We start from the raw sequence: 22,193 nt of genomic DNA on the forward strand, positions 1-22,193 counted from the left end.
AATAAATGCCCCTGCCCAGGGCGCAGTACACGAAAACACAAAGGGGTGTCACCAATAACCTGTACTTTAAAAATATTACCCAATATGTAAGACTGTTGGGTACTCCTAGTCACAATGTACCCCCAGACATCCCAAAAAACAACAACGCTAACCTTAAGCAAGAGAAAGCATCACAAGGAAGGATCGACTTCTTTTATTCCCTTACCCAACACCGTGCCAGTCACCACAAACGGTCCCAACGTACTGCATCCATCATATATTGTCTCAATCTCTCTCAAATAATGAGACGCTGAACACTGACCTACATTTCCAAAATGTAGCTTGAATAATTGAATCTAAGGAAAGATTCCTCCTATATGCCAAAGAGGTTGAGACCGCTCTCACCTCATGTGCTTTAACTTTAGAAATTTGAAGCTGCACATCTTCTACCTGGTTATGAGCTTCTACAATCAGGTCTCTCATAAAGAAGGAAAGAGCATTCTTCGAAAGAGGCCTACTCGGATCCCTCACAGAACACCAAAGATTAGGAGAGGGACCTCTCACTAAAGTGTTTCTTCCGAGAGACCAGGGATCGAAAAGGATCTCGGCCAAGGCTTAGACGGTGTCTCATTCTTTGCCAAAAAACTCAACAATGAAGAACAGACTGCCTTACCCCTAGAAAACCCAATTCTCTTATCTAGGGCGTGCAACTCACTGACTCTCCTTGCTGTAGCCAAAGCTACCAAGAAGATTGTCTTCCTCATAAGGTCTCTGAAAGAGCAAGACGATAATGGCTCAAACTTACTGCCCACAAGCCATTTCAAGACCACATCTAAATTCCAGGAAACCAATCTCTCTCTGGAATTCTTGGATGTTTCAAACGATCTGATAAGATCTGACAAGTCCTTATCATTTGAAATATCCAGGCCCTTATGCCTAAAGACTGTCGAAAGCATTGCTCTGTAGCCCTTGATCGAAGACGAAGACAGCTTCCTATCCACACTCAGATACAGGAGGAAGTCTGCGATCTCTTCTAAAGTGGTCTTAGAAGATGATGTGCCAGTCTTCCTACACCACTCTCTGAAGACTGACCACTTAGCCTGATAAACTGCTGTGGAGGACTGTCTGCGAGCTCTAGCGATGGCTCTAGAGACCTTCCTCGAAAAACCTCTAGCTCTGAGGCAACGTTCGACAGTTTGAACGCAGCTAGCTGAAGAGTGGATAGACCTCCGTGAAATCTTTGGAAGTGAGGCTGTCTGAGTAGATCTACCCTTGGTGGTAAAAGCCTCGGGAAGTCTACGAGAAGACTTATCAAGTCCGGGAACCATTCCCTTGCTGGCCAAAACGGAGCAACCAGTGTCATTCGCACGTCCTTGTGGGACAACATTTTTGTTAGAACTGCTCTCAACATCTTGAACGGAGGAAAGGCGTAAAGGTCCAGACCTGACCAGTCCATCAGCATTGCATCCACGAAGACTGGCCCCTCGTCCGGCACTGGAGAGCAATAAAGAGGCAGTTGAGTTGTCTTCTTGGTGGCAAACAGATCTATGAGAGGATGACCCCATAGATTCCACAGTTGGAGGCAAACTTCTTGATTTAAGATCCACTCTGTTGAGAGTACTTGAAAGCTCCTGCTTAGCTCGTCTGCTCTCACATTGAGCTTCCCTGGAATGAACCTTGTCATCAACGTCGTTTGGTTTTTCGCCCATAACAGAAGATCTCTCGCTACCAGGTATAGCGAACACGAGGGTTCCTCCTTGCTTTTTTATGTATGCGAGAGCTGTTGTATTGTCTGATTGGACAATCACTGCCTGGTTCCTTACCACCTTCGAAAATTATAAAAGGGCTAAATGAATGGCCTTTAATTCCTTCAGATTGATGTGCCACCGAAGTTGTTCTCCCTTCCATCGGCCTGCTGTTTCCAACTTGCCTAACGTGGCTCCCCATCCTAGATCTGAAGCGTCTGCACACAAGATGAGGTTGGGGTTCTTTGGGAACAGTGAAATTCCTTCCTGAAGTTTCTCTGGAGAGTTCCACCAACTGAGGTCTGCCTTTATCTCCTCTGAGATTTGAAAAACAAACGAGTCCAGGCTCTTCTTCCTGTCCCAGACTTCTCTCAAAAAGAACTGAAGGGGCCTTAGATGTAGTCTCCCAAAACTCACAAACGGTTCTGCGGGAAGACAACTTCCCAGAAGGCTCATCCACTCGTTGGCGAGCACTGGGTCTTCTTCAGAAAATCTTGCACTTTCAACAGGCACGACTCTACCCTCTCCACCGACAGAGAAGCCTGAAAAACTACTGAGTTCATCTGAACTCCCAAATAGACTAATTCTTGAGATGGCACCAGATGTGACTTCTGCCAATTTACCAGTAGTCCCAGTTCTTCGGTTAGATGAAGAGTCTTTTCCAAATCCTTCACACACCTTTCCTTCGTCTTCGCACGCAGGAGCCAATCGTCTAAATAAAAAACTGTTCTGATCCCCAACAGATGTAGCCACTTCGCCACTGATGACAAAACTCTGGTGAATACCTGGGGGGCCGTCGAGAGGCCGAAGCACATTGCCCTGAACTGAAACACTTTGCCTTTGAACACAAAGCGAAGGAACTTCCTCGAAGCAGGATGGATCGGGATGTGGAAATACGCATCCTGGAGGTCGATGGATACCATCCAATCTCCTGGAAGAAGGGATGACAGCATTGATTGAGTGGTTTCCATCACAAACTTTGTCTTCTTGACAAACAGGTTCAAAGCGCTCACGTCTAGAACGGCCTCCAGCCTCCTGATGCCTTTGGTACTACAAAGAGACGATTGTAAAATCCTGGGGAGAAAGGGGGGAGAACTTTCTCTATTGCTTCTTTCTCTAGCAAAGCTGACACCTCTTTCTCTAGAGCACAACATTTCTCTGAGTCTAGAGAATAAGCCCTTAAGACCACTGGTTCCCTGGACAAAGGAGGGTCCGTCAAGAATGGAACTGAATAGCCTTCCTTTAAAACCGAGACTGTCCAAGGTTCTGCTCCCCTTTCTTCCCAGACTGTCCAGAAAGCTGACAGTCTGGCTCCTACTGGAGAGTGAAGGGAGGCGCTCTCACTTCTTGTCAGAGGGTTTGATCGCTTTAGGTACAAAACGACCTCTCCCTCTCGATCTGGGAAACGATTTAGCAGGGGCTCTTCCACGAAAGGGCCGACCTTGAGATTTTTCCGTCGACGTTGTCGGGCGAGCAACTGTTGAAGGCAACGGTTTAGGCTTCTTGGTGGACTCTGCCAGCAAGTCTTGAGATGCCTTCTGTTGAAGAGTCGAAGCGATCTCAGATACTATATCCCTCGGGAAAAGATGTTTCCTATCTAAAGGAGCGAACAACAAAGCTGACTTCTGGGACCAAGAGACTCCTTTAGTGGTGAAAGAACACCATAGTTCACGTTTCTTGAGAATTCCCATCGTAATCACAGAAGAGAGTTCCATAGCCGCATCTCTAATGCAACTGTCGATGCAAGCTAACACGTCGGACAGGGAAGCGAACTGATCGTCCTGAAGGGCGCAAGCTTTTAGTTTCCTCCCAAGAGCTCCAACCGACCAATCGAGGAAACTTATAACTTCCAAAATCTTAAAAGCATTCTTGCAGAGGTGATCAAATTCCGATGTGGAAAAGAATACTTTGGCTGAATTAAGAGCCGACCTCCTGGCCGAATCTACCAAACTAGAGAAATCTCCTTGGGAGAAGGCAGCTACTCCCAACGAGAAAGATTCTCCAGTCTCGTACCAACCACCACGACGAACGACAATTTTGAAGGGGGAAAACAAAACACAGTCTTCCCTTGTTCCCTCTTCTCTGCAAGCCACTCCTCCATTTTCTTCAATCCTTTCTTGGCCGAAATAGAAAGAACTAATTTGGTAGCCAGCGAAGTGTCTGTCCTATTATCACGAGCGTATTGAGATTCGGAGAAGCTGGAGATACTGGTGAAAAGGAATCCGGAAAATTCTCCAGAAAATACTGAAGCAGTTGCTTATAGCTCGATAAAGGCTTCTCTTTCTCTGGTTGTACCTCCGCCTCCGATTCCGAAGCAACATCACCACCAGAAATCGGAGAAAGAGCCAAGGATCTAGATGGAGGAAGATTCGTCTTCCGAGGAGAATGCAGCACAGGATCGCTCGTAGGAAGCCACACATTCGATGAAGGAGCATCCTTTGAAATCGAAGCAACTTGCAGTTCGTTCACGGAAGGATCACTTTTTTCCATAAAGCCGAGAATACTATCAAGCTTCCTATTCATTTCCGCCAAAAACAAATCTTGAGGCAAGGCGGAAGAAGGAGAATGCGGAACTGAACGAGGCACGGTGACCGCAGGTGTTGGAGCTTGACGAGAGTCATCAGGAGAAACAATTTTTGGCGCTTGGCGCATGGCGCCAGGAGGATCGTAGCGTGGCGTATGGCGCGATGAGCCAGGCGAAACGAAGGATGGCGCATGGCGCGTGGCGCTAGATGCAGCAGTCACGCCAGAAGCAGCAACAACAGGCGAAGACAACACCACTCTCTTCTTACTCAAGCGTCTCCGCGCTTCCAACACATGCCTCTCGTCTCCCGAATCGACGGAATGCGAAAAACATTCGGGCTCCTCCCAAAAACTACACGAAGGAGGTTGATCTTGAAGCGCCGCTCTTTTCTTGGGAGCTGCCAAAGGAGATGCCAACCTAGACCTCTTGAATGGTCTCGAGACATCTTTACGGCGCCAACCTCTCTTAGGCGAATCCTCACTCGACAAACTCGAAGACATACACCTCCTTGATGTGCCTTTTCTATGGCTAACATCTGCATCCTGGGAAGCGACAACAGGACTGCTTGAGGGGCCAACTGCTCGGGGCAGGTCCCACTCACCTCCCTTGGGCTTTCGACTTGCCTCCTCCCTGGTGCTGGGGAGTTTGACAGAGGTCCAGGCCTAGGAGAGAATGAGTGGGCCGAACAGCCAGCTTCTCCACTGCACTATCACAAGACACTGCACTTCTTACTACCAAAGACTTACTCATCCGCTCCATGGCCGCATGCATCACACTAAAATGCGCATCCATCTGCGTCTTACGACTGGCCACGGTATCGGGTTCGGGAATAACGGGGTCTAGGATAGGAGATTTGTTAGAAGGAATATCAGGGTTAGTAACCGAAAAAGATAAATCCTGACTATCACGGGAGGATAAAGAGGTAGTCCTAGCTGAAGCTTTTCTAGCTCTCTCTTTTTGAAGCCTTCTCAGATAAGCATTTAAAATCTTCCATTCTTCCCCTGACAAATCCTTACATTCTTCACAGGTTAACGATACCGAACAAACCTGTCCTCTACACCCCGAACACACAGAATGAGGGTCAATGGTAATTTTCCCTAATCTAGTTTTGCAGCCCTTGCTACAAAACCTATACACCGAGGGACCAGTGTCCGACATAATGCTAAATAAGGAAGGCGGGGATGAATAAAGCTAAGCACAAACAATGTCTGCCAAAGATTCAAATCAAACAATTGTACATCACCAACAATGTCCAACGAAAGAATCAGCGATAATTCTCTGCTAAGCTGCACCGGTCTTACCGGAACCACACGGCAGAAACATATGAAGAGTTTGGGTTATGGTTCCTCTCACTCACCTGTAGAGGGCAGTGGGAAGGGGTATCACGTGACCATTCATTAGCGCTGCCGCGATTTTCAATTTTCTGCCGTGACGTCAGAGACTACAGCTATATATATAATTACCAGGTAAGTTATATGTACAAAAACTACTTTTAGAAGCCGAAAGGACGCACCAGAATCCGCCTTACTAGATGGAGGAGTAGAAAACACAGAGAAGGGGGAAACTACAGTAGGAGATTCAGAAACAGTCGCAAGTGCGTTAGGAGCAAAAGCAGAAGGATTCTGCACCACCGTAACTGGAACACTTGACTTGAGACTGAGCCAGACCAAAAAGAAGAGATGAAGGTGAAACTCTTGCCAGAGCACAAAAACCACTACAACCAGAAAAAGGAACCTGTCCAAGAGAACGACTCTGCACCCTTAATTCCTTCTCCTCACTACCTAACCCAGACCTATCCTCCTTTATCACACCTAGATCTTGATCCTGACTAACATTATCAACATTAAATTTATCAATACTACAAGGGGGTTGGGGGGATCCTTCACTGCCTGCTCCGCGCCGAGGGGGCCGGCAGACCCTATCCACTCAGAAGCTTGCGGTTCTGCCATTACCCTCAGCACCTGTTAAGGCTGGTTCTGGAACAGGCAGGGGAGCTGAAAAGGAAGAAGGATTAGACATCCCAAAACTACTACTATCCCTATCTAAAAATGTTGAAGAAGACTAGCTATTAAATTTTCCATACTACTTGCAATCCTATCCTCTATCTGTTTGACTACCTCTGAAATCGCTAAATCCATCAACTGATCTGTAGCAGAAGCCTGAGACACTTGAGGCAACGAGAATCTGACCGACGTTTGCCGCCCTTACTAGCCAAAGACTTGCGATGACGAAAGTAATCCTCCTTCTCTTGTGCCTTCTAATCGAAACATTCATCGCAATGAGTCTGCACATCACACTTAACCTTCCTACATACCTGACAGAATGTCTATCGTGTCTCAAGGTACTCATCCGTCTTTGCAGGAAGAAGAAGCGATGAGCGCCAGCATCCACTGTCATAGGGGCAGTCAAGGTCGACGCCGAAGCCGATGGCGCGGTAGTAGAAGGTGAAAAGTCCATGACGAACAATTGAGACCGGGAACCAGCGAGTCCAAATCCAAAAGACGTTCCACGTCGAAGATATCCAGAAAATCCAGGAGAAAAACCGTTAAATACAATCCAGGTCTTCCCCAGAAGTCCAAAATACAAAGAGAAGTTGGGCAACAGGATTAAAACCTCGCACTGCAGAAGGAAACAACCTTCCAGCAGCGCAAACGAAAAGCAATTGACGAAAATGGGGCATGTCGGCGCACACCTGTGTCAGTGTTGCCAACCGTTTGTTATGGTAGCTCAAGTGACAAGATTTTATCTGCAGCGTTGGTAACGCTAGCTGTTAAAATTCCCACTATAGTGGGATGGGTAATTGAGAGTTGTTCAGGCTAGTGGGATTAAGGGCTAATTCAGGTGTTCAGGGAGTGTATTGCAATATAGTATTTATCCATTCCCATCAAAATCTCAACAACACATTCACCACAATTGGGCTTTACTATATTGTACTGGTTGTTATCTGAACCTTACTTTGCTGTATGCTTGTTTAAATGTTTTAGTGATTCTGCAACATAGTGGTCAACCTCAGGGTCACCTTCAAACTTTAAGAAGTACTGGAAATGTTCACGTTCAAGATGCTTCCCAAATCTGAAAAAAGGAGTGAAATAATTAAGTCAATTATCAGATGATATCAAACCTTTTAAGCATCAATCCTAAGTTTCATTGCAGATTCAAGAAACAACTATAGACATGCAGTTGGTTTGATGCAGGTCATAAATTTAATAGATTATCTTGGGCAATAAAACAAACTGCTAACCTGAATGGTAGTTGCTGCTGAGCCAACAGCCTGAGCAAAGTACTTCACTAGAATGCAATGGATGGAATGTGACTGGCATAATGCTAAGCATGCATGGCATAGCTTCAGTTGAGGAACAATATTTTATTCCAATCACATATCATTATATCACTCACCATGATCATGATGAAAATGCAAAAAAAAATGTTATTGAATACTGTATAACTAAAAATATTATGAATACACGGAAATTAATGCAGAAACTGACACAAGGGGTATCTGGAAATGATAATCGCTCCAAAGGGCCAATATCTAAGTATTTGCAACAGTTCCTGGAGCATCCCCCACAGATGGAGAGCAGAACATCAGCCCCAATTTCCGAGAGATTTACGACAACCCCGACTGATGGCTTCTTGTCAGCTTTGGACAAGACACAAGAAGTGGCTCTCTTGTCAATTCTGGGCAAGAGGCAAGAAGTTATCTATGCATCTCTCCAAAAGGAATGCCTGCAAATGCTGAGTGCTAATAAAAAACCTTCAAACAGCAAGTCTTAATAAATTACAAAACATAATTTTTGTAATAAGTATCAAAATTTTCATACAACTGTCATTTGTACTTTCATAATTTTGTCATCACTTGTCACACTCAAGGTTGGTTTACAACATGGATTGGAGGATCATCCACTCAGTGAGTAATATTCCTTCCTGTTATTTTTGTAACAGGAAGTGTACCTATACTACTACTTTGTATATTTACATGTTGCAATGTCCTGCACTTATACCGGGACCAGTCAGAAGTTTCAAATATTATTTGCAATAGTGCTGCGAGGTTTTGTTTATTGCAGGTCAACTTGTATTTGAGTTGAATAAAGCTTGGGTAGCAGCAGCCAAGCCCTTTATTGTCAGAGCAATTTATTATTAGGCCCAACTATGGCGAAACTACTGTAGCCAGCCTGCCTGGACTTGGACCCCATCTTCCCTACAGCAGTAATGGAGTGGCGGCACTGGCACAGGACGTTTCCCAAGATTGTGGAGAGAGGCCTAACACTATACAAACTCAGGCCACTAGTGAATTGCAAAATGTCAAAATGTCTATGAGCATATCAAGGAATGCACAGATTTTGCTGGAGAAATGAAGTTTTCATAATAAAACTAATATTGTAATACTTACCTGAACACCTGAATTGGCCCTGGTCACTGACCAACCCAAACTACATCCCCATAATTTTACCCACAAAGTGGGTAATTAACTGTCAGCATTACCAACACTACAGGAAAAATCTTGCCAAATGAGTTACCTGAGGTACCGTTGACAAAGCTGCTGCAAATACAGGCAGTCCCCGGTTTATGACGGGTCCGGCTTACGACGTTCCGAGGTTATGACACTTTTCAAATATATTCATCAAAAATTATTTCCCGGTTTACGACGCATGTTCCGGGATTACGATGTGTTGTATGCCGATCCGACGGAAGAAATATGGCTCCAAAATGGCAGAATAATCAAAATTTGGAGGTCTTTTGATGAAAAACTCAATAAAAATGCAGTTTACATCGTTTTCAATACAGGCAGTCCCTGGTTAACGGCGGGCTCGGTTAACAGCGATTAGGTTTTATGGGGCTTGTCTAGTGATGAAAATCGGGTATTTTCGGCGCCAAGAATCGCCGATTTCCACTTATTGGCACCAATCATTGGGTATTGGCGCTGATACATACCTAACAAAAGCGCCAATAACCGAAAATCAGCGCTTTTCGGCGCCGATAACCCCCAAAAATCACCGAAAAAGCGCCAGAAATCGCCAATTTTCGGTTAGCAGCGATTTACGGTTATCATCACACCCTCAGAAATGGAACCCCGCCGATAACTGGGGACTGCCTGTACACCCAATGCATCAAAAGTAAGGTTTTCGTAGGATTTTTGACGATTTTTCAGTTTACAATGATTTTCAGTTTACGACGTGGCGTAAAAATGGAACCCTCGTCGTAAACCGGGGACTGCCTGTACCTGCCGACAGAGGCGACATCCCCAATTGAGTCACTCACTATCAAAAACTGAAGTGGGGAGGAGGGTGGAAATCATTAAGGTGTTCAGGTAAGTATTACAATATTAGTTTTATTATGAAAACTTCATATTGCAATGCACTCCCTGAGCATCTGAATTAGCCCGATTAACAAATTTTAATGGAGGTGGAATCAACCTAATTCAGCCCAACCTGTCAACGAAGAATAAGCAGGTGACTCATTATCAACCTACTATGTGTAAATGTATGTTTAAATGTATGTCACCATATCAATCAATGCTTTCAGTCAAGAGACATGCTGGAGGGAAACCCATCTAGGTTGCAGCACACCCCCTTCTTACAACCGCAGAGATGGTAGCTCACTGATCTGCTCTGCATAGGATATCTGTTTAGTCATACACTTACCATATCAATCAATGCTTTCAGTGAAGAGACATGCTGAAGAGTACTGTACTTTGATCGTCAGTCAGGTCAGTATTGTCTCGGTCTGTCGACCTCCCATGTGGCTCTTCAGAACCCCTCATGTATGGAGGAGTATGATGAACCTCCCATGTGGCTATTCAGAGCCTCTTGATGTATGGAGGAGTACGATGAACCTCCCAGGTGGCTATTCAGAGCCTCTTGATGTATGGAGGAGTACGATAAACCTCCCATGTGGCTATTCAGAGCCTCTCATGTATGGAGGGGAATGAAGCAGTGTGCCGAGCCAGTGATCATCCGGATAAAGCCCGACGATCGACGAGGGAAGAAGTATCTCAGCACCGACGGAAAAGCCTAGCCTACTAGAGAACCCCCTTGGACTCTCATAGGGAAATTATCAAAGACTAAGATACTTAAAAATGTACTAAACCTAGTTCATGTGATTATACTATTACTGCTGCCTAAGATTCTCATGACTAAAAGGAATTCCTCTATCTGGTTAACCTAAGAACCTCCGCACTAAGAGAATACCACCTCAGCTAAATGAACGCACCCTAGATAATATAGTTAGCCGCTACACACGGACTAAGAGAATAACCCTCCTACGAGGCGAATTGAACACACTGAACAATTCCTTAGAAAGGAAGATGAAGTGGCCATACTCCGAATACTGTGCACTCGGGGTAATACAGAGCTTCAAGACGATGAAGAAGAACCCTGAGAAGCCCGGGAAATCATCTCCCTCAGAAAGTAACTAATCGCATTCTCTGACAGCAGACGGGAAGGATTCCGCAGAGAGAAGAGAAGTGTACACGGATGCGGATGGAGTTTCTCAACCTTTGATAAATAGACTTTTAATGCTCGTACCAGACATAAGGACATCTCAGCTGGATCGCTGGTAACAAACTCTTGCAGATAAAGAACCTTAAACGAATGAGGCAGAGGGTTAACCTCCGACTCCAACTTTGCCACAAATTCCAGGAGACAAATACATATCCTTTCCCACCTAGGAAACCACCCTAGAAACTGCCTGAAGCTCGCCCACCTTCCAATCAGTTGTCTTAACATTAGAACTTCCGACAAATCCCACAGAGGAGCCCAAGTCGGCAAGACAGGACGTTTAATCTTACAGGAATGTAATAAATCATGGATGATCTTACTACTAGAAACTTTCGGGAAGATGGAAACTACATGTACTGCTAAGCGTTGAGCGGTAGCCAGCAATAGTTGAATAAGAAAGAACCTTGACTTTCTAAAGGAATAAAAGAAAATCAGCTATTTTGGCTATGGAAGGTCTACAGATGGAATGACCCTCCTTACGACACCAACTTCTATACACTGTCCAGCTGACCTGGTAAAGCTTACGGGTTGACTTTCTCAAGCTGAAAGAAAGCTGTCTAGACACAGCTTTAGAGAGTCTGGTCTGTCTAGCTGCTCGCTCAGCAGTCGCTTTGCAACTAGGTTCAGCACGCAAGGGTTTGGATGACAATGGTGAAAATGTGGTTGTCTGAGAAGATCTTCCGCATAGGAAGGAACATTGGAACTTCCATAAGGAGCTTAGGGGTTCTGGAAACCAAGGGAATAGGACCAGCAAGAAGCTATTAGTCACAGATGTCTTGACACTCTCCCTAAATTTCCTGACTACCTGTTGAATGAGACCGAATGGCGGAAAGCATACACCTGCATGTATTCCAATTTTGTAACGTCGCAACACTGGTGAGAAATAAACCGGAAGATGATGGTTTAATCTCGTCGCGAAAAAGTCCACAGATGATGGCCACTTCCGGAGAACCTGACATACTGGTTCCTGAGCCAAAGTCCACTCTAATCCCCAATACCAGACGAGAGCGACTTAACGAGTCAGCCAGTATGTTGAGGCTCCCCGATACAAGTTGGGGAAGAAGAGACACTTTCCATTCTTTGCGCCTTCTCAGGACTCTATGCATTATAGTATTGAGTTCTGTTGATCTTGATCCCCCTAAGTTCTTCAGATACGACACGGCAGTTACGTTGTCGCAAAACAGAGCCACTACTCGGTTGCACACTAGGACTGAAAAGCACCTGAGGGCTTCCTTTACAGCCATGAGTTCCTGAAGATTTATTGACTCCTCTCGTTCCCAATCCCTCCAGAGGCCTGAAGCCTGGTTTTCTTCCAAGGTTGCTCCCCAGCCTTGAGCTGAGACATCTGAGTGCAGATGAACGTCAGGAAGAGGGGAGTTGATAGACCTTCCGGGTGTCAGATGCACTTCTTCTGAACACCACAGAAGAACTGTCAAGAATAGCTCCAGACTATAACTGCATTCTCGTTGCAGAAGTCCCTGCGATTCCTGAGACATACCTGAAGAGAAACACATTTGGAGACGAGACCCTGGAATTAAAAGAGAGAGAGAAGACATTCTCCCTAAGAGACTTCTCCAAGCTGGTACCAGCTGTTCCCTGTTGGACAGAACACCTCTACTTGCTAAAGGACCAACTGGATCCTCTCCAGGGTTGGAAAAAAAAACCCTCAAAGGAAGAGAGAGAATCCTCACCCTGAAAGGTTATAGGTTGCATTGGAACCAGGCAACTCTTGGTAAAGATTAGATGAATTCCTAGTATCTTGCACAGATTCAATAAGAAGTCCCTCGCCCTTACTAACTCCTCTAAAGAAAAAGTTAAGTATATCTTAGTTTAACCAGACCACTGAGCTGATTAACAGCTCTCCTAGGGCTGGCCCGAAGGATTAGATTTACTTTTACGTGGCTAAGAACCAATTGGTTACCTAGCAACGGGACCTACAGCTTATTGTGGAATCCGAACCACATTATAGCGAGAAATGAATTTCTGTCACCAGAAACAAATTCCTCTTGTTCTTCACTGGCCGGTCGGAGATTCGAACTCGCGACCAACAGAGTGGTAGCCGAGAACGGAACCCGCCCATCCATTGAAGAACTGCTCCTCTAAAGAGGAGGCAAGGATCAGCCAAGGGCTAGATACTTCAACATTCTGTAGCATTGATGATGCATAATTGCCGACACCAGAGACATGAGTTAGAAGCAACAAAGTTCGTCATACTGGCCACATCACCTGAACCCTGAGCAGCCACGCGAATCATAGCCTCCTATGATGCTACTGCTGACGACGACGACATGAAATTGACTATGGAGGAGACATCCTCCTCTCTAAAAAGACTGTTGCAGAGCGCAAAAGGCACCCTCAACAGAACCCTCTTATGTATGTCTGGATAGTGAGGAAGAAGATGATTTAAAAAGAAGTCCCTCCTCTTCTTGCCAAAGAACATTGTACAGCCAGCCAAAATGTTAGCCTGGTATGCCAACCCCATCGAAACTGAAGGGATGAGGTTGTCAAACAGTACAGGATCGGAGGGAGTATATCCATCTGTTTGAGAAACCCCATCAACCCAGACAACATCCACATAGAGTGGGACAAGGCCTCAGACTGGCTGCGAAAAGTGTTCATCAAAATACGAGCCTCATGAGATGTAACCGCTACCAAACAGTTCGACGAAGGAACCCAAGAGAGAAGAGCCTCAACAGACTCGTTGAGAGAAACTCTGACACCAGCAGAAGGGTTACCCGCTACCCAATAGAACCCCTTCCGATTAGGAAGCAAGGCTGAATCCTGTCTACCCGACCCGATAAATAAAGCTAACCTAGAGTCCGCCTCCCTCAACACCTGCCCGACTCGGCCAAACCAGACCGATTTACTTGATGTTTGGGAGACTACTGGTTTAGTTGCATACATTTCAAACATTGCTTGGTTTGGTTGTGTATGTTCCTTAGGAGCCTGGGCTGCAAATAGAGAGAAGGGATAAAGTCCATCATCTGCTTATACTCACTTTCATTCACTGGAGAAAAAACCTATATCTGGTACCGGCTACTCTTCTTCAAGAGAACATTCTCTGTCAGACTGGTCCGACCGAACAGGGACAGGAAAAGAGATAGACTGACCACCCACAAGAGCTGCACCCAATAACCCAGAACTCGCTACACCAGGATGTGCAAGACCAACACCTGACAAACCTGACCCCATCATACCTGAGCCAACCATAACCCAGTTGCGCAAACCCTGTACCAACTAAAGCCGATGACAAAACTCTTGAGTCAGATGCACTCGACTGCGCAAACCCCGCACCACCCAGCGACGATGATGTAACACCTGGGCGACAAACGTCCACCCCTGTGAGCGGAGAGGTCGCAATACCCAATCCACCCAACGCCATATGAACCAACGCCGCACCAGGATGGGTATCCAGAGCTGAAGTCACACTGATTAAGGGTGAGGGAGGAAGAACTCCCTGATGACCCGGAACCAAGGCCAAACCCACACTGAAAACCTTAGGAGGAGGAACAGAAATAGCCACAGAAAAAGTTGAGAAAGAAGTAGAAGAAGGCGAGAAATGAAAGAAACCACACTCGGAGTAACCACCAGAGCACCTACCGCCGTCATTGGACAGGTGGAGAACATACCAAACGGTCCAGTACTCAAAGGTGTTTCTCGGGACAAGCTATGAGCTGCGGAACCAATGGGGACCAAAGAAGGAAAATTCCCAGCTATTCTAGTGAAACACCGAGCCCAACATAGCCCTGTACCCCTTAATGGTAGAGGTAGATAAAAATTTAGTCTTCTTCAAATATAAGAAGAAATCGGCCACTTGTGCTAAAGATGTCTTAGAAGAAGAGACTCCCTCTCTCCTGCACCAGTCTCTAAAGACATTCCACTTGGCCTGGTATACGTCCGAAGAAGATTTCTTTCTGTATTCTGCGATAGCTTCTGAAGCTTGTCAAGAAAACCCCTTGTCTCTGAGGAGACGGTTGATAGTCTGAATGCGATTAGCGCTAGACCTGACAGACCTTCGTGGAATTTTCTTATGTGAGACTGCCTGATAAGATCCCTCCTTTGAGGTAGAAGCCTTGGATAATCTATCAGAAGTTCCAGCAGATCCCAGAACCATTCCCGCGATGGCCAAAATGGGGTGATCAGAGTCATTCTGACGTTCTTGTAAGTTCTGAGTTTGTTCAATACTGCCCTGACTATCTTGAATGGTGGGATGGCGTACACGTCCACATTCTCCCAATTCTGAACCATGGCATCCGTAGCCCAAGCCTGATGGTCCGGAGTTGGAGAACAATAGACTGGAAGTCTGTTGTTCTTGGCTGTGGCAAATAGGTCTATCAGCAGAGTCCCCCAACACTTCCAAATTTGTCGACATACCATGGGGTGCAAAGTCCATTCCGTCGAGATCACTTGTTTCTTGCGACTGAGCAAGTCTGCCCTTATGTTTAGTTTCCCTTGAATAAACCTTGTTAATACTTGTGTCTGATTTTGCTTCAGCCACAATAGCAGAATCCCCGTTGCCTCGTAAAGGGAGAACGAGTGAGTGCCTCCTTGTTTCTGAATATATGACAGAGCTGTTACATTGTCTGAATGGACTACAACTACCTTCCCTCTGATCTGTTCTGCAAATTTTGTCAACCCAAGATGGACAGCTATCAATTCTTTCATGTTGATATGCCACTTCTGTTGGCTTTTGCTCCAAACACCTGACGTCTCCAAGTCCCCTAGAACCGCGCCCCATCCCTGGTCGAATGCGTCTGAAAAGAATGTTAGGTTGGGGTTCAGCGGAGCTAGAGACTTTCCTTCCGTCAATCTTTCTCTTGACAGCCACCAAAGTAGATCCTTCTTGATTTCTTCGGAAATCTCGAAAACAAAAGTCTGGGAAGTCCTTCCTCCACCACTTCGCTTTCAGATAAAATTGAAAAGGTCTCATGTGGAGGCGACCCAGATCCACAAACATCTCTAGGGACGATAACGTCCCCAGAAGGCTCATCCATTCGTTCGCAGAGCAAGTTCTGAGAGTAAGAAATTTCAAAACTTTTTGAAGGCAAGAATCGACTCTTTGAGTTGACGGAGAAGCCCGAAAAGTCACTGCATCGATCTGAATTCCCAAATATACTGTCTTCTGAGAAGGGGTCAGACATGACTTCTGATGGTTGATTAGGAGACCCAACTCCTCTGCCAATCATAAGTTACTTGAAGATCCTCTGTGCACTTCGCTCGAGTTCCCGACTGCAGAAGCCAGTCGTCGAGATAAAGAGATATCCTGATCCCCTGTTGATGAAGCCATTTCAAGAATGGGGTTAGAATCCTGGTAAAAACTTGAGGAGCTGTTGAAAGGCCGAAACAGAGAGCCCGAAACTGGAAAACTTGGTTCCCGAATACAAAGGGTAGGTACTTCCAAGACTCTTGGTGGATCGGGACATGGAAGTATTCGTCCTGCATATCCACCATTACCATCCAATCTCCCTGTCTGATGGATGATAGAAATGTGTTGTTGGTCTCCATGCAGAATTTTGTCCGCTTTATGAACTTGTTTAAAGCGCTGACACCCAACATGGGTCTCCAACCCCCTGAAGCTTTTGGAACTAAAAACAGGCGATTGTAGAAGCCTGGACAGTTCTGATCTTCCACTGCTTCTACCACTCTCTTGTCTAACAGGGCCAACACCTCCTTGGAAAGTGCCGTGTATTTCTTTGAATCGCCTAAGTAAGCCGTCAAAGCTATCAGTACTCTTGAAAGGGGGGGCTGAACCATAAAAAGAATACGGTAGCCTCCTCTCAGAGTCTCCACAACCCAGCTCTCTGCTCCTATCTCTTCCTAACACCTCCAAAACTGTAGAAGTCTTGCTCCCACTGGTGCAGAGAGGATGTGTTTCTCACTTCTTGTTGGCAGACTGAGGAACTTTCTTAATTGATCTAAGAGGAACCCTTGTTCTTCCTCTTGAGTTTGCCAGTCCTCTATAACCTCCTCTACCTCGAAAGGACAATCCACGCGAAGATGAAGATGCAGAAGATGACGTTGTTGGGCGTACAACTGGCGAAACAACAGTAGCCTCTATTGTTCTTTTGGAGGACTGAGCCAGTAAATCCTGCGTAGATTTCTCCTGAAGAGCTGCAGAAATCTCCACCAACAGCTCCTCTGGAAACAAGTTCTTTTTATTAAGAGGTCCGAACAACAATGCCGACCTCTAAATGCTTGACACGCCCTTCGTAAGGAAAGAACACCACAATCCTCTCTTTTTGAGAACACCTAAGGAAAACATAGCAGTCAGTCCCGAAGCAGCGTCGATAACTCCTTGATCTAACACTTTAAGGACTCCTGATAAATCCGTAAATGTCTCCTCATCTAAAGAAGAACATGTCAAAATCTTACGGCCCAACGCTCCAATGGACCAGTCCAAAAAACTGACCACTTCAAAAATTAGAAAGATGTGCTTCAACAGGTGATCCAGTTCAAGCATAGAAAACATAACCTTCGCCGATTTAAAAACTGAACGTGTCGAAGCGTCAATAAGCCCCGAGAAGTCTCCCTGGGAGGAGGCAGAAACTCCCAAGGAGAAGGCTTCCCCGGTCTCGTAGCAGAGTCGTCTCCGAGACGCCAATCTGGAAGGAGGAAAGCAGAAGACAGTCTTGCCCTGATCCCTTTTCTTAAGTAGCCAAGCATCGATTCCTTTTAATGCTTTCCAAGCCAAAAAAGACAAAACAATCTTCGTAAGTTGAGAAGCACTCTTCTTCCAATCCCTCAAAAGAGAAGAGTCCGGAGAGGAAGGCGCTACAAGAGAGAATGAATCCGGAAAACTCTCAACGAAGAATTTCAAAAGTTTCTTGAAAGCGGTGGTCTGTTCTATTTCCTCATTGTCTGCTTCGACTGCTTCCTCTTCCGAATGTGTAGGCGAAACGACTACAAGAGAACGAGTCTTGGTATGCGTGGGTTGCACCAAACCCAAAATCTTATCCAACTTCGCCCGAATGGCATTCGTCGGAAGGTCCTCAATTTCCTGCCCAGAAATCTGTGTTGGAGAAGTCGAACATCTGGCAGACGAGTGGCGAGTTGGCGCCAATGAACGAGTCGGGGTTTCAGATGCAAGAGTGCACTTCTGATACTGGCACTCAGGCGTTATTCCATCATCCAGTCAACACGACTGCTTTTGCGCCTCCACCTCAAGCGAAATCCTCTTACTCTTCTTATCAGAGGATAATCAGCGCCTTGGAGCAAGTGCCTGTGCTCTCTCAATGTCTCGGGAAGGCGAAAAAACCTCCGGAGCCTCCCACCAGCTACAACCAGGGGAAGTAGATGTATGAATAAGCGTTCGCTTCTTAGGTACCGCTTCAGGCGAGAAACTGCGAGACCTTTTAATCGGGCGAGACTTGTCCAAAGACCATTGGCGTCTGGGCGAAGATTCTCCTGAACTCGATAGGTTCGCAAACTCTTCTCTGGATACGCCTTTCCAATGGCGCTCCCTAGCGGTCTGGGAGTCGAAATCAGATCCGCCTGAGGGGACGACTACCCGGGAGCAGACCCTGCTCGCCTCCCTTGGGCCTCCAGTATGCTTCCTCCCGGGGGATGGGGAGTCTAGCAGGGACCTTTGCCTAGGAGCACGAGCGGGCCTAGTAGCCACCTCCTCCACTTCACAAACACTAACATTTGTCACTTTAGCCTCCAAGGATTTTACAGAAGCTCCCAACTTCTCAACTGCTTGGAGCATTAACGATAATTTCACGTTCATACGGGCTTCGAGGCTGGTCACGGCATCGATTTTGGGTGAAGGAAGATCGGGTGAAGGAACAGGTTAATAGGAGGGGTGTTAATGGGAGACATGGAAAGTTCATGATCCTGATTACTAGTGCAGCAGATAATTGCATATTTCATAAGAATCGTTCAGATAGTGAAACAAGCATGAAATTTTGCACAAGTGCTCTTTAAAGTTCCCTCTATCAGAAAAGGGCGCTGGCCACGCAAAAAATTTAATATGGCGGCCAAATTCCAAGATGGCGGCCAGTATCGACAGATTTTGGCTAATTTTTCACTAGAATGGCATGTATTTGCTTCTAGCAATATGGTAAAGCTCTTCCATACTATTTCTTGTGAATATTATGTTTCTGTAGCTTCCCAGTACAGTTTACCTTTAAATATGGGGGCTATATGGCTGCCAAGAAAAGGTAGAAACAATAATTATAATGAGAAATAATGCCCGTTCAACAATTATCGTTTTAAGCATGGATCTTGGTTTCTGTGGTTTTAGATCCTAATGAGGCCATCTCTTTCGAATAACTCATCAATTTTGAAGGAAAATTAATAAATGTAAAAGAGAGTGTATGTCTGCACACAACCAGGGCACACTGGTGACATCACTGCTGTGTAACTCAGCATGGGGTTCAGTGCCAGCTAATCCAGCTTTACTAATCCTGTAGTCTTAGACTAGTAGTTGTAGTATAGTTTAGTTTAGTGTCCCAAATGCTGTCTAACAGCCCCAGACCAGCTATAGTTAGATAGCCGCACCTGAATAGACAGGATGTGCCAGCGGCGGAGAGCCGAGCCAAGGGTATGGGGGCTGTACATGATGGTTCATGTACTTACCCGGATGGTGTACAGATCACACGGGACTTAAATGGCACTGGATGAATGATCGGGCTAGGTGTAGGGAGACCGAACCTAGTTGAATCCCATACAGGAATGTGTGCTTTGTTTAAGGTGGTAAAAGGATAACCCCTCGGCCTTAATCAAAAGTGAAATCATGGCAGAATGTGATGCCAATCCAATATTGAGCAGTAGAAAAACAAACTGGAGTTTGTGTTGTCTTTGTCAGAAGGACAAAAGAGGTGAGCACTTGACATCACCTTCAAGTCATCATGTCCTAGACCATGATGGGTACACAATGCTGGCAAGGAACATTCCCATGTTCAGTGAAATTAATGAAATGCCACTGATAATGGATCCAGCAAGGCTGGATGAACGTGATGGCATAGAGGCCACTCTCAGGAAAAATGCAGCAAAATACCATGTGAACTGTCGCTTGTTGTTTAACAACACTAAACTGGACCGTGCAAGAAAGCGACAATCCAATGACCAGACCAGCAACACTGAGACTAGTCGCAAAAAACTGCGCCGAACCAGTCATGACAATGAAGTTTGCATTTTCTGTGAGAAAGTGGCACCTGCATCTGATCTCAGACAGGCTAGTACTAAGGGCCTTGACTTGAAATTGCGTGAATGTGCAGAGATACTTAGTGATGGCAAGCTCCTTGCTAAGTTGACTGGTGGGGATGTCATTGCACAGGAGTTTAAGTATCACCATGCCTGTCTTTGTGCCCTCTACAACAGAAAAAGGTCCTACCTGAGGAGCCTTGAGAAAGACCAAGGTAGCACTGAGTCAGAATCAGATGTGTATCCACTAGTTCTGTCAGAACTGATGACATACATTGTTGAAAACAACCTTTGTTCAGATGATCCAGTCACATTTCGGCTGGCAGATATTTGCCACCTCTACCAACAACGTCTGGAACAATTAGGTGTAGAGTCACCAAGTGTAAATTCCACGAGACTCAAAGACAAACTTCTGGCAGAAATTCCAGAACTTGAGGCTCATAAATCTGGCAGAGATGTATTACTTGCATTTCAAAAGGATGTGGGAAAAGCACTTGCTCAATCATCTGATCTTTCAGAGGCAGTTATCATTGCTAAAGCAGCAAATATTCTCAGAAAGTCTATACTTGATCATCAGTCACGGTCTGATGGCACATTTTCTGAGGCTTGTGTACGAAATTCTGTGCCTCCTCTCCTGCTCCAGTTTGTAGGGATGGTTGAGCATGGGGCTGACATCAAGTCACAGTTACGATTTGGAGCATCAAAGTCAGACCAGGCCATTGCACAGCTCATGCAGTTCAACTGCTACTCCTGATACAAAGAGGGAGCAACAACTCATAGACACTCCAAAGACAGAGAAACACCATTCCCAGTCTACATGGGACTCTCAGTCTATGCCAAAACCAGGAAGAGAAACCTGGTTGAAATGCTACATCAGTATGGCCTCAGTATCTCTTATGACAGAGTACTGGAGGTCTCTGCACAGTTAGGAGATGCCACAGTTAGCAATATGTGGAGGAGGGTGTGGTCTGTCCCCAGTACTGCGAAAAGGGTTGTTCACCACTGCAGTGATGGACAACATCGACCACAACCCATCTGCAACTACTGCCACTACCTCCTTCCATGGAACTAGCATCTCCATATTTCAGCACCCCACCAAGGAGAACACTGGACAGGAAAGACAGCAACTAAAGTTTGCACCTGAGAAAGTGAGGTCGGTGCCTGAATTGCCGGACACATTCACAAACATCTCACCAGCTTCCTTTCAAACAAAGAACCCTGTGCCACCAAACACTGCAATACCAAAGCCACCCACAGATATCTTGGGGCCACAGCTTGCACTGGAGTATCAGTGGCTAGACAAGGTCATAGTCACCCAGGAAATAGATGATGCAGTGAATCTGACGTGGTCAGCTCATCACGCTTCAATGAAGAGAAGCCCAGAATTTGAAGTAACCATAACTTCATTGCTTCCTCTCCTGCGTGATCAGGCTCATTCTGTTGCTACGATCAAACACGTGATGCAGAAAGTGCAGGATGTCACTGATTTTCTGAACCCTGGCCAGATACCCATAATCACAGCTGATCAGCCAATCTATGCCGTAGCAAAGCAGGTGCAGTGGCAGTGGCCTGATCAGTATGGCGAAGACAAGTATCTGGTAATGTTTGGTGGTCTGCACATTGAGATGGCAGCAATGACATCTCTTGGTACTCTTCTTCATGGCAGTGGTTGGACAGGAGCTCTGGTGGAGGCAGGAGTTGCTTCATCTGGAACTGCAGAATCCTTCCTGTCAGCTGCAAGTGTAACCAGGACACGGCAGATGCACAAGGTTACAGCCTCTAGTTTGTACAAACTCCTGAGGACAGCATACACTGACTACTGTGCTGAGAAAGCACACAACAATGAGCAGGCATTAGAGTTTGAGGAGTGGTGTGACCTTCGAAGACAGCAGAGTCCACAGTTCCACTTCTGGCACATGGTGTTGTCTATGGAACTTGTGATATTCCTACTGATCAGGTCCTTCCGTGAGGCCAATTTTGTCCTCTACTGCCAGGCATTGCATGAGCTGATACCCTACTTCTTTTCCAACAATAATACAAACTATGCTCGTTGGCTGCCTATTCACCTCAGGGACATGCTTACCCTAGAGAGTTCACACCCAGAGTTGCACAAGGAGTTCAAGGCTGGCAACTTTGTTGTGCACAAGACCAGTCGCCAGTTCTCAGCAATGGCTCTTGACCAAGCTCATGAGCAGACCAATGCCTTTATAAAGGCTGATGGCGGAGCCATTGGGCTGACTGAAGATCCGTCAGCACTCAGAAGATGGATGGTGGCTGGCCCAGAGATCATCTGCTTGGTGTCTG

At 45.9% G+C, this 22,193-nt stretch overlaps 1 protein-coding gene across 5 annotated transcripts in view; it reads right to left on the minus strand.

Annotated features, from left to right (window-relative positions):
* LOC136844492 (coiled-coil domain-containing protein 97-like) overlaps window positions 1–22,193 on the minus strand; it is a 112,390-nt gene that overhangs the window by 82,411 nt on the left and 7,786 nt on the right. For all 5 annotated transcript variants that reach the window (XM_067113806.1, XM_067113804.1, XM_067113805.1 and 2 more), the window contains exon 3: window positions 7,204–7,320. In XM_067113806.1, coding sequence (XP_066969907.1) covers window positions 7,204–7,320 — 117 coding nt within the window. The remainder of the gene's footprint in view (window positions 1–7,203; window positions 7,321–22,193) is intronic.

This window comes from Macrobrachium rosenbergii, chromosome 12 (assembly GCF_040412425.1).
Source record: "Macrobrachium rosenbergii isolate ZJJX-2024 chromosome 12, ASM4041242v1, whole genome shotgun sequence".
Lineage (NCBI taxonomy): Eukaryota > Metazoa > Arthropoda > Malacostraca > Decapoda > Palaemonidae > Macrobrachium > Macrobrachium rosenbergii.